We start from the raw sequence: 12597 nt of genomic DNA, 5'->3' as shown, positions 1-12597 counted from the left end.
GACCCAGTACAGCTGTAGTATTTCTTTTCCTGCATCTAGAAGGTGGCCATGACTAATTAATCAAGGATTAATTAATCCTGCTTCCAATAATTTTTCTTCAAATCTTTCCTAAGTGCTTGCAGCACCAGGCCGAGTATTAATTTCCTGCCACAGGGTTTGTCAGTTTTGTTCTGTGTCATCTGGTGCTCCAGAATCATCCTGAACCTCCTGGGCTGGATCATTTTTGGGAATGCTGCAGCTTTTAGGAAATGAGGCAAACTTTAACCACTCCATCTATTCATTCTGCAGCAAGAAAGTGATAGTCCCAGAACAAAATGTACAGCTTGAGTTCACCTTCCCTTCCACCTAATCTTTTTCCCTCCTTGGCAAATCTTGCATTCATGCTGTGTTAATTTGCTGGTGCTTGTGCGAAGGTGTAGGCAGTGATCCCGCTGTTCCCATGCTCTGGAGGAAGCTGGAGCAACCCAAGCACAGAAAGGAATGGATGCCAGCACCCCACTACTCCAGGCCAGGACACAATTGAGTGTTAAAAACATCTAATGCTGATGAAACATCAGCTTTCATTTTCGAGCAAGGAAAACAGCCTGTTGTAGGTGAGTGTTCATAATGTAGATGCTGCACCACTGTAGTGTTTAGCATTGACCAAAGGCAGGAAGTTGCTGGGAGCTCTTGGTTCTTTTCTCTCACAGGAATTGCAGCAAACTGCCCTGTTATTAGGGGAGGGAAGGGGAAAAGGTAAAATATCAGAGCCTACTTACTGGTTAAGGCTTCTTTGTGAAACTGGGCAAGGGAAAGCAGTTTTCTCCCAGGAAGTCACCTGCACTCTGGGCAGATTTTTCCTGAGGAGGGGATGTGGAAAGGGAGGTGTTGAGCTGTTCTTGGGATCCAGTGATAGGATGCTTGGGAATGGTTCAAAGCTGTGCCAGCAGAGGTTTAGACTGCACATTTGGAAGCATTTCTGTAGGGTGGTCAGGCCCCAGAACAGGCCTTCTGGAGAGGGGGCAGTGCCCCAGGCCTGTCAGTATTGAACACCTTAACCACACATTTTAACTGGGTCAGGCAGTTGGACTAGGTGATCGTTGTAGATCCCTTCCAACTGAACTAGTCCATTCCATATAAAATCGATCGGCTTCACAGGACTGAGAAAGAGCAAAGAAAAAGTGGAGATGCCGGGGATTGAACCCGGGGCCTCATACATGCAAAGCATGCGCTCTACCACTGAGCTACATCCCCTCGCTGTGATAGTGTTGTTTCGCAGTTCCTACAGAGCTACTACAGACCGCACGTCAGGTCCGCTGCACAGATACTCCGTGCCACCCCTCGCACCGCGCAGCTCTGCTCCGCACGCTGTGGCCGGCGGCAGCTGCGGGGAGCGGTCGGGCAGCTCTACCTTCTCGGAACTGACAGCTCTGTCCACGGCAGGTCCCATGCCCCTGGAGGCGGCCGCAGTCATATAGTGGAAGGCGGGAAAACGGCTTTCTGTGCCAGTCCTCGTTAGTATAGTGGTGAGTATCCCCGCCTGTCACGCGGGAGACCGGGGTTCGATTCCCCGACGGGGAGGCAACAAGTTTTGTTTCTTTTAACCATTTCTCCGGGCTTTTTCCCGCACAAGCGATCCCTGTGGAACTGCGGGACCTCTGGAGGAAGGGCTGCGTCACCGTCGCACCACACAGGGGCAGCCAGGGCAGGGCGAGGGGAAGAGGGCTGAGCTGATTTGTATGTCCTTGATGGGGGCCAGGGTCCGCCGCTTTTCCTACGGCACCCCGCTGCTGGTATTTAGGACATGCCTGTGGTTCCGTGCTCGCCCTGCCGCGTGTGCAAAGCAGAGTGAAGGAAGGGAAAGGAGAAACTCCTGACAGCCCCCGAAACCGGTTACTACTGCGGCCTGTGTGACACTCGTGTAGTGGGCAGACGGCCGCGGGGGCCACTCAAAGAAGGGTGGGCTGGGTGGGGTCGTATGCGACGGTCAGAAAGACCATGCGCGGCAGCCGAAATAGCTCAGTTGGGAGAGCGTTAGACTGAAGATCTAAAGGTCCCTGGTTCGATCCCGGGTTTCGGCAAAGCCTTTTTGCTTTCATACTGAAGGTGGCGACAGCAGCTTTTGCCGCGGAATGCGGCGGGGGCAGGTTCTGCGCCGGGAGAGGGCCGGGTGTCACCGCGCCGCGCACACGTCTAGGGATTGTGTGGTGGTAACCGCTTCTCTGTGGAGCTTTTTGTTGAGTCCACGTCCAGGTTCGTCTGCGCGGGCATGGCCCAGGCTGTCCGGAGGTACGTCCCAAGCCGTCCTCGTTAGTATAGTGGTGAGTATCCCCGCCTGTCACGCGGGAGACCGGGGTTCGATTCCCCGACGGGGAGGTTGTGTTGTGTTTTTAGTATTGGATTTTTTTCTTTCTTTCTGCATAAATTTTTCTTATCCTCAAAGGTTTAAAAACTCCACAGGTCTGAGTGTGCCAACGGAGTGTTCAGTACACATGAGAGTCTGTGACGTTCACAGCTCATGGCGTGTACTGCCGTATCCTGCTCACAGCCTGATGACAGCCCAGGGAGAACATGGATGCCGCTGTCCTTTTGCTGAGCGGGGTCTGTCCGCGTACCTGCACCGTCTGCCCTACTTTACCTGCTCACAATCTCTCGGGTACTCTTCTGTTACCTCCGCGCAGGACAGTACACCATGGATAGGCACCTGGCCACCAGGCAGGTAAAAATCTTGCGAGGTGGGGGATGTAGCTCAGCGGTAGAGCGCATGCTTTGCATGTATGAGGTCCCGGGTTCAATCCCCGGCATCTCCACAAGGGCCTCTGTAATTTGTTTTTTCACTCCCTTGATATGTATTGAATAGAAAACCGCTTTCCCCAAAAGGCCCAAGATGGCAATTTCCCAGTGGCACAAAATGGCTCATTTTCGCCCACCTGGTTGTCCTCAGGACTCTGCAAATACTATTGCTCTCTAGGACAGCTGATGGGCTCTCTACAGCTCCCTGAAAGGAGGTTACAGCCAGGTAAGGGTTGCTCTCTTCTCCCTAGAAACAAGTGATAGGATGAGAGGAAATGGCCTCAGATTGCACCAGGAGAGGTTGACATTGGATATTAAAAGAAATTTTTTCACTGAAGAGGTTCTCAAACACTGCAACTGGCTCCATAGGGAGATGGTTGAATCCACATCCCTGGCGGGGTTTAAAAGAAGCACAGATGTGGTCCTGAGGAACATGGCTTAGCACCAGCCTTGGTAGAGTTAGATAATACTTGATGATCTTAAAGGTCTTTTCCAACCAAAATGATTCTGGGATTCTCATGTCTCTGGGTCTTCTATTGCCACATCAAGGCCTTGCAGTCTCCAAACAGTTTGATGGAGAAAGGAAGAGCCAAGCTCTGAAATGCAGGGGGGACACTAGCCTGGCAGCCCTGCCTGACAGCTCCTCACCCCAGAACCAGCAGATATAGCTACAGGAAAACCTGCAGTGAGGCCAGAGATAGTTCAGGGTTCTTACACCACACTCCCAGAGCCAAGTGGAAAGGCACAAAAGCTGGGACATCACAAATGACTTGCTGGTTGCAGTGGTGCAGAAACTTTTCCCTGGATTTGAGGCGTCCACTTGTATCTGCTGTCCTGCTCCAACCAAATGCTCACAGGCAGCACCTTGGTTTCTTGGTTTGCCTCAGAGCAGGTTGGGAAAAGCTCTTGGGAAACAAGCTCCTTGCTTTGATCTCCTTGGGTTGGCCAGGCTCACACTGTTCTGTGTTGGCCAGGAAGCTCTTCAGAGCCTGCCTGAAATGTAAAGCACAAAGAGACCACAGCCCATGCAGAGCTTCAAGCAGTTTTCATCTCCACAGTTACTAGTTGTTTTATCTCTGCTGCTGTCACCAGTGGTGCACCCAACTTGCTCTGGTAGAGAGAGATGACTAGTGACAGATGGAAAATGACATTTCCTGCCACAGTGGTTAAAATGCAACTTGTGCTATTTATTTACTCTAGTTGTTATTTTGAGCCAAGCATTTAGCTTTGGCACTGTTAAACATGAAGATCCCCATTGTAAATAGCTCCCTGGACAGGATCTCTCTGGACAGCTTACTTCTGGAATACACCCTGCACTTGAATACAAGAAAGATGGTTCCTGCCCCAGAGTTTGTAGTAACTGGCACAAACTACAGACTTCGTGGCACAGGAAAACTGGATTCATCAGTGTAATCAGTTATGGTCTGCTAGGACCAACTTCCTACTATTCACCAAGCTCGTTTTGAAATCATAGCAAGGGGTACTCCTACAGACAGTGCAGGAGGACCACGGGGTGGCTTTGCCCACAGAAAGCCCCTCCCATCTCAGGAAGGCATGGCTCTGCCAGCCAGCCAGACCTATTTACGGGCTCAGTGGCACTGGAGCCTAAAATCTGCCTGGCAATCTGGATGTAACACAAACCTGCACTTTTAGAGGCATGCTGCTCCACTGTTTGATTCAGACATCAGGCACAAAGTCACTCAGGGTGCTCAGCAGCTGGCTGCCTACCCTAATGACATAAGAACAGCACTTTGTCACCTTAATTTCTTCCTGTTAAAAATCTCCACCTCAAGTATACTGCTGTGTGCCTTTTCAACTACTTCCAGACCAGTCCTGAGCACTCACTCTGTAAATTAAGTAGTATATTTAGCATAGGGATTCACTTTCTGATGAGGAAAGACCTAAATCTCAAAGGCTGCTCCAATCTTTTATATTCATGCACCTCCACATGCACACAGTATAAGCCACTGAGCACAACTGTAACCCGAGGAAAAAACCCAAAAGACTGTTAAACATATTCCCCTCCCCCCCAGGCTAAATGCCCCGGGTGCTTGAAATTATTATGGCTATTGCAATGATGAGTTTTAACACTAACACAGGGCAGGCTGAGAAACCCATCCCCCCCCCCCAGTATTCCCCTCCATGCAAGCCACTTTCCCTCAAACCAATCACAAAGCTGTTGCTGGGCTTCTGCTGCCTTCCTAGTGGTGTGCAGCCCTGGGTGTTATCTGTATCCGTTTGGTAGGCGGCAGTGCCGGCAAAGGAAGGATTTTCGTGGGCGGGTTGAACCAAACGGTATCTCCTGAATCCTGCAAACAAAGCTCCATTTTGTTCTCAGCAGTGCCCTTGAGCTGCTGTGTAGTTTGACAGGGATGACACAGGAGGCAACAGATGTACCAAAGTGCAAGCGAGAATAGAATTAAAAAATATATTATTTCCATTTATGATTGATTTTACCCCAGTGACAAGGGCCTTAGTCCAGCGTTATAAGCTCCATTGTATGTCAGATGCAAACTGTTTTACATGTGCATGTACATAGTCACTGATTGAAGAGGAAGCTCAGGGGAGGCCTTATTGCTGTCTACAACTACCTGAAGAGACATTGTAGCCAGGTGGGGGTTGGTCTCTCCTCCCAGGCAACCAGCACCAGAACAAGAGGACACAGTCTGAAGTTGTGCCAGGGTAAGTTTAGGCTCGAAGTGAGGAGAAAGTTCTTCACAGAAAGAGTAACTGGCCACTGGAATGTGCTGCCCAGGGAGGTGGTGGAGTCACCATCCCTGGAGGTGTTCAAAAAAGGATTGGACATGGCACTTGGAGCCATGGTTCAGTTGTCAGGTGTTGTGTGACAGGTTGGACTTGATGATCTCTGAGATCTTCCAACCTGTTTGATTATGATTGTATGCCCTGCAGACAGACTGCCTGTAGGTCTTGGATCTCTTTGTGCAGCAGTCCCTCCCTTCTCTCCCCTCTGGGGGCTGCCTGCCCTCCATCTGCTGGCAGGAGTCTGCTTCTGCCTCCCTGCTCTGGGCTCCTTCAGGCTGCTCTGGCCTCAGGCGCCAGCAGCACTACGGCAGCTAGACGCCGACTTGCTGCTTTGTGCCTTTCTTGCCTCACAGGCCGCGAAGGCACAAAGGGCCTGACAGAAACCTGCCTGCAGGCCTCACCCCTGCCAGTGGCCGCGGGCCTGGGTCTCGGTGAGGGAGAGCACGCTCCCCTGCACGCTGGACGCCCTCCTGGATGGAAATGCACGGTTTTCTTGGGAGGAAAACCACGGTCCCTGTGTGTTCTGGCACCTCAGGAACTGCCTCCCACCAAGACCCACGGCAGAGCTGCTGCTCCCCCTCCCCCAGGCAGGGAAAGCAAGGAAGTGCTTTTGGAAAGGGGACGCTGCGTCAGGGGTTTAAATCCCTGAGGAGAGTGTAAGGCTTTGACAAGAAGCTAGGCACAGAGGTAGCTCCAGAGGCTCGGCTCGCTGAGGCACCACAGCCACCCCGCGGCCCCGGCCCTGCGGGCCCTGGCTCCGCTCCGCGAGCTCCAGGCCAGGAGTTCCTGCGCGCTCTACGCGCGCTGCGCACTCGCTGTCGCTCCCGCCCACCCGTTCGGACAAACCACCTCACGACACGCTGACTCCTCCGCGCTGCCGGACCTCGTTTATTTCCACCCGCGTAGTAGTGCTGTAGCGAGCGCCACAGGGAAAGTAGTGCTCGGCGGAGTGATCCGACCCGCGGAGGAGGGGCGCAGGAGGCCATATAAGGGACGGGAAGGGAATGTGTGGCGCAGTTGTGGTTGTGTAAATCCGTTGGGGTGTGTTTGTGTCGGCTTGGCCGGTGAGCTTCTCGGTAAGTGTGCCGCTGCTCGACTGCACCGCTTCTCCGCTGGGAGAGCGGAGGGGAGAGCTGATTGTCGTGGAGGCGGAAGGCTTGGACCCGTGTCGGGCGGCCAGGCGGGAGGGGTGTGTATGCTGAGGGGAAAGGGGATGCGGCCTTAGGAGCTGGTGGGCTGTAGGTCGGGACGGCCCCTTTTAGTGGCAGCACCGCGAGCGGGCGGCGGCGACGGGCTGCGAGGAGGCCGGGCAGCTAGCGGCCTAATGGCGGCCGCGCAAGGGCCGCGGGCCGCAAGATGGTGGCGCGCGCCTTCGGCGGGAAGAGGAACGGATGGTTGGCCCCGCCCGCTGAGGGCCATGACACCCCGCGCTTCCGCTGTGACGTCACAGGGTGTGGCGCGGGGACAGCGCAGCCGCGGGGAGCTGGAGTGCTGCTGGGACTGACATGGGCAAGAGCGGGAGGAGTGACTAAAGTACAGTGATCTCTTCCAGGGAAAATGCAGATCTTCGTGAAGACCCTGACGGGCAAGACCATCACCCTGGAGGTAGAGCCCAGTGACACCATAGAGAATGTCAAGGCCAAGATCCAAGACAAGGAAGGCATCCCCCCCGACCAACAGAGGCTGATCTTTGCTGGCAAGCAGCTGGAAGATGGACGCACCCTGTCTGACTACAACATCCAGAAGGAATCCACTCTGCATCTTGTCCTGCGCCTGAGGGGTGGCATGCAGATCTTTGTGAAGACCTTGACAGGCAAGACCATCACCCTGGAGGTAGAGCCCAGTGACACCATAGAGAATGTCAAGGCCAAGATCCAAGACAAGGAAGGTATCCCCCCCGACCAACAGAGGCTGATCTTTGCTGGCAAGCAGCTGGAAGATGGACGCACCCTGTCTGACTACAACATCCAGAAGGAATCCACCCTGCATCTTGTCCTGCGCCTGAGGGGTGGCATGCAGATCTTTGTGAAGACCTTGACAGGCAAGACCATCACCCTGGAGGTAGAGCCCAGTGATACCATAGAGAATGTCAAGGCCAAGATCCAAGACAAGGAAGGCATCCCCCCCGACCAACAGAGGCTGATCTTTGCTGGCAAGCAGCTGGAAGATGGACGCACCCTGTCTGACTACAACATCCAGAAGGAATCCACCCTGCATCTTGTCCTGCGCCTGAGGGGTGGCATGCAGATCTTTGTGAAGACCTTGACAGGCAAGACCATCACCCTGGAGGTAGAGCCCAGTGACACCATAGAGAATGTCAAGGCCAAGATCCAAGACAAGGAAGGCATCCCCCCCGACCAACAGAGGCTGATCTTTGCTGGCAAGCAGCTGGAAGATGGACGCACCCTGTCTGACTACAACATCCAGAAGGAATCCACCCTGCACCTTGTCCTGCGCCTGAGGGGTGGCATGCAGATCTTTGTGAAGACCTTGACAGGCAAGACCATCACTCTGGAGGTAGAGCCCAGTGACACCATAGAGAATGTCAAGGCCAAGATCCAAGACAAGGAAGGCATCCCCCCTGACCAACAGAGGCTGATCTTTGCTGGCAAGCAGCTGGAAGATGGACGCACCCTGTCTGACTACAACATCCAGAAGGAATCCACCCTGCACCTTGTCCTGCGCCTGAGGGGTGGCATGCAGATCTTTGTGAAGACCTTGACAGGCAAGACCATCACCCTGGAGGTAGAGCCCAGTGACACCATAGAGAATGTCAAGGCCAAGATCCAAGACAAGGAAGGCATCCCCCCTGACCAACAGAGGCTGATCTTTGCTGGCAAGCAGCTGGAAGATGGACGCACCTTGTCTGACTACAACATCCAGAAGGAGTCCACCCTGCACCTTGTCCTTCGCCTGAGGGGTGGCAACTGAACTGGTTGCTGTTTGCTTTCAAGTGCTGTGTTTCTGTGCACTTGCTTATTCTAATAAAGCTGTTGCATCTACAAAAGCTCTTGTGTGAAGTTCTGTGAACAACAGTTTCCACCTTTAAGCAAGTGTAGCTGTCTAATGAAGGGCAATGACAGGGTTCCACCTCCAGTAACTGTCTAGTACACATTAATGGCATGGTTCCGCCTCCAGTAGGTGTCTTGTATGCAGTAATGACAGGGTTTCACTTCCAAAGGTGTTGCAAAACCTCCTTACGCAAGGCATTCACATGCCTGGCAAGAGGAACTGCCCTTAGCGGTGGTTTTCCTGAGGTTGTGTAAGTGTTTTCATAACTGGCTGAAGTGCAGTGCCAGGCTGCAGATGTTCTGCATCTGGTGGCATTGTGTAAGCTTGAATATGTAACGGGAGACTGCAGTTGTGGAGCTGGCAGTGCTGCTTTGCTCGACATTTGCTGGGGCTGCTGTTCCTGCAGATAACGTGAGAGCAAAAGAGTAAAACCCCACTTGCATCACGGTCCAGCAGCCTGCTCTGGTGGCTTCAGGGTGTGCAGTGGTAGGACCTCACTGATGGTCCTACAGTCCTGGGGTCTGGGCCTTGGAAAGTTGTCTGGCTAGTGAGAGTCTCATCATCCAGTTCTGGGGTAAACTTTGTTTTTATCAGTCTATGCATATTAAGCAAACTGTCATTTTAAATACACAAGTACTTGGAGTCTGGACTATGCTTGCATCCCAGCAGTGCAATGAGTGTCAATAGGACAGTATCAGCCAAATGTCACAGAGGAGGGTTCCCATGTACTGTGAAAACATGGAAGTCCGAGGGTTCTGTGGTGAGGTGGAGGTTGCTGGCTGTGGGAAGTCATGGGTAGTTGAACACTGTGTGCTGGGAACCAGGGAGGCGAAGCTAAGGCATGAAAGATGCCATTTACAGGCATGGTGGTGTGACCTGATTATGGGAGGGTGTGGTGGGAGTTGGGAGTAGAGGATTTGGCTGCTGGCTGATTCAGTGGGAGCCAAGTTGATCTTAGCCTAACTGGAAGGGTGGGAGAGCAGCATTTGAGTAACATCAACTTCATTATTCTTGATTGAAGGAGTAGTAGAAGATGCTCATAGTGCTCTGTAACCCATAAAAAACAAACTTGCATAATCAAGATACGTGCTGAACTGCAAGGAACTCTTGAATGCTGCTGAGCTCCAGCCTGTGCCAGGTGAGAGTTGGTACCTTGCCACTGCTGTGGCCCCTGGGCACTGGCCCTAGGCCCTGCATGGGCTGGTAAATGCTGTTGTTGAGCTGGGTGGGGTGGTGCAGGGCCCTGAGGATCCTTGTTCACTTTATACACTCCTCAACAAACAGTAGAACTTGTGCTGGTCTCTGAATCATCAGGATTTATGCAGCAAGTAAAATGCTCCTTAAATACGGGGGTTTGATCTGGGACAGTCTGCTTAAGGATGGTCCTGCAGCTCTTCACATGCCTGGGAGGATTTTTACTGGGAAAGGAAGGGGGGAAGCTGTAAAAAATAGCTTCAAGCAGCTCTTTAAAGGTAGCATGATTGCTATGGGGACAGAGCTGCAGCAGGACATGGGGATACCCAATGGATGTCAAAAGCCTGCATGCAGGACTGTGGTGCTGTGTTCTGAGAATTTTATTTTAAATGCCTCAGTGAAAAACAAAACCAGCAGTGCTGTACCTGAAACCGACAGTGCTCTGCAGATACATAACAGCCTGCAGTGTGATCCAAGTGGATGTGGTGCAACGAGGCAGAGCAGCTTGTTGGAGGAGAAACATGCACCTTGGTCTTGTAAACTGAGTCAGAGTGCTGATCTCTGCAGGTTGCTTTGCTGGATTTCACCAGCTTCAAGGGACTATTAAGAGAGGCAGCACAAACACTGCAGCACATCACTCATGAGTGGTCACTACATCTTGGGTAGGGTAAACCACAGAACAACACTTGTTGAAAACAGGAAAGCATCGTGGAAATGGTAAGGATGTCTTTTGTTCTGACCATGAGGGTACCTGCTGTCATTTCTGATCAATTCACAGGGTTCATGGTGTCCCTCGGTGCCTGAGAGTTACTTTGGTTTATTTGGTTTTGGAGGAGAACTGTTCAGAGGATTTTTTTTCTAGCAAAATATTTTAAAGCACAGGAGCACACAGCACCTGCTTTGTGTTGGGTCTGAAAGCTTTGCTGCTGGACGAATGGGTATGGCCAGCAGCTGCCTCCGCTGCAGAGACCCAGCCAAAGACATGTTAACTGGCCTGGCTATTAAACAGAGGCAACAAATGAGGGAAAATGTCTAGGATAATGTAATTAAAGACACAAACACAGGTGTTCCACCAAGGTGAAGGCCATGGCAAGAGTTGATCCTCTGCTGTGCTGTCCTCTGCCTGGATGGAACTGTGGGCATGTGTCTCCCCTTGGCACCCACACATCACGCCATGGAGGACAGTGTTGTGAAGGTAGGTGCACTCCAGTTTGCAGACCCTTTAGCTCAGATCAGCTTAGAGTGTAGACAGTGTGAGGGTGAATGTCATTGTTTTAAAACAGGCTGTCACAGACTGAAGTCTTCCCTTTTTTATTTTCTGCTGAATTCTAGACACTTAAGGGATGAGTCTCAACCAGGTTTTTATTCAGGGCCACATTAGGTGCACAAGGTACAGAAAAGCCCCGGTTCCTTGGAAAAAAAGAGGCAGGCTAAGAGGTGATGGAGGTGATTAATGTTTTTCCTCTCAGAGAGTCTCTGGGACTGAGTCTTGGGTCCCCAGCTGACAGATTGTCTCTTACCAAGCCCCTTACAGCTGGCTGTGCTTGCTCCCTTTCCTGAGACACAAAATAGCTCTCTTGCTAATGTGTTGGCTGTGAATGGACCCAACCCTTCCCTGAGGTGGCCTGGGTTGTATATTATGTCTATTATATTTTAACACCAAGGTAGATGAGGCACTGCACATTGGCCGAAGAGGTGGTAGATGCCCTATAGGCATAAGGGGTGTTGGTGTGGTTGTGGTAAACTCTCAAGTTTAGAGCAGAGGTGTTCAATCTTCATTGTGCATTAAAGAGTCCAGCTCCAGAGGTGGAGTTACCTCAGTATCAAAATTCATGGATTGGCCTAAGACCTCTTGTCTAACATGAGACCTAGGATCTGCGTAATATGAATGCTGTGGTCATGAGAATCAGTATAGAGCACTAAAACTTAGGCCCACCTACAGCAGAGGTGGCTCTATATGCCATAACTGAGGATGATGATTGAAGCCCCAGGTGCTTCTCTGGACCTCAGCAATCTAGTGGAAGGTTTCCCTGCCTGTGTCAGAGGGGTTGGAACTAGATGAGCTTTAAGTTTCCTTTCAGCTCAAGATATTTTAGGATTTGCATCCCAAACTAGACAGTGGGAGAGGAACTTGCTGTTCCTGCCTAAAGGTATGGGAGAGATGTGAGGATAAAAAAAGGCTGCTGCACCGGCTTTGTACTAATGGAGTTTAACTCTGAGAACTTGTCTACTGGGAACAATGGCATTTTGCATTTCATTTCAGCTATATTCTTTGTGGTTTCTCCCTTACATGTCTAGACAGTGTGACTCTGGAAACACTAGCAAAAATAATATTTTTACAGCAGAGCCATTATAACATGAAAACTGCTTATTTCTCAATGAGAGGAAGGACACCGGACAAAAATCATGAAGACAGATACTTGTTTTGTCTTGTATGAACAGAGCAAAAGTAGTATTTTTCAAGTACAGTGGAGTGAAATCTCATGGGATTTATCTATGAATCATGAATGAAAGATCTACGAATCTTTGAATGATTCATCTGTGAATCATGAAATAGCAGGGGAAAGCAAGTATATAGCATCCCTAGGGATACACCAATAGCTAGTTGGACTAGATGATGCCTGAAGTCCCTTCCAGCCTGGTACTCTGGGGTTCTCTGAACGTTATATATAAACATACACACATTGATATACTTTATATTTTATTATTATTATTATTTACATGTTTTTATCCGTTCATGTTTCATCTCTTGTTCCGCCGTAAACCCGCTCACGCTGTCACGGTTACACCACGTGCAGGGCCCTGCTGCCTCCAGGCTCTCGCCCCTCCCGCCGCTCCCGGCCGGGTGTGCCACGG

The 12597-nt window shown here is 51.2% G+C and overlaps 1 protein-coding gene and 5 non-coding genes across 7 annotated transcripts; 5 read left to right on the top strand and 1 right to left on the bottom strand.

Annotated features, from left to right (window-relative positions):
• Positions 1-1161: 1161 nt before the first annotated feature.
• TRNAA-UGC (transfer RNA alanine (anticodon UGC)) lies at positions 1162-1233 on the bottom strand. The gene has a single exon. It is a non-coding gene; the product is annotated as a tRNA-Ala (tRNA).
• Positions 1234-1488: 255 nt separating this feature from the next.
• Positions 1489-1560, top strand: TRNAD-GUC (transfer RNA aspartic acid (anticodon GUC)). The gene has a single exon. It is a non-coding gene; the product is annotated as a tRNA-Asp (tRNA).
• Positions 1561-1987: 427 nt separating this feature from the next.
• Positions 1988-2060, top strand: TRNAF-GAA (transfer RNA phenylalanine (anticodon GAA)). Its single transcript has one exon. It is a non-coding gene; the product is annotated as a tRNA-Phe (tRNA).
• Positions 2061-2283: 223 nt separating this feature from the next.
• Positions 2284-2355, top strand: TRNAD-GUC (transfer RNA aspartic acid (anticodon GUC)). The gene has a single exon. It is a non-coding gene; the product is annotated as a tRNA-Asp (tRNA).
• A 362-nt stretch (positions 2356-2717) lies between these two features.
• TRNAA-UGC (transfer RNA alanine (anticodon UGC)) lies at positions 2718-2789 on the top strand. Its single transcript has one exon. It is a non-coding gene; the product is annotated as a tRNA-Ala (tRNA).
• A 3676-nt stretch (positions 2790-6465) lies between these two features.
• Positions 6466-8511, top strand: UBC (ubiquitin C). Of its 2 annotated transcripts, none has more exons than XM_054173211.1 (2): positions 6466-6562; positions 7088-8511. In XM_054173211.1, the coding sequence occupies exon 2, from the start codon at positions 7093-7095 to the stop codon at positions 8464-8466; it is 1374 nt and encodes a 457-aa protein (XP_054029186.1). In that variant the 5' UTR covers positions 6466-6562; positions 7088-7092; the 3' UTR covers positions 8467-8511. The 2 variants fall into 2 exon arrangements, with proteins under 2 accessions (XP_054029186.1, XP_054029185.1); XM_054173210.1 differs by lacking the exon at positions 6466-6562 and adding an exon at positions 6569-6611.
• The last annotated feature ends 4086 nt before the right edge of the window (positions 8512-12597 follow it).

Source organism: Dryobates pubescens, chromosome 25 (assembly GCF_014839835.1).
Source record: "Dryobates pubescens isolate bDryPub1 chromosome 25, bDryPub1.pri, whole genome shotgun sequence".
Lineage (NCBI taxonomy): Eukaryota > Metazoa > Chordata > Aves > Piciformes > Picidae > Dryobates > Dryobates pubescens.
The sequence above is the reverse complement of the archived record's forward strand: the minus strand, read 5'-3'. Positions and strand labels throughout refer to the sequence as shown.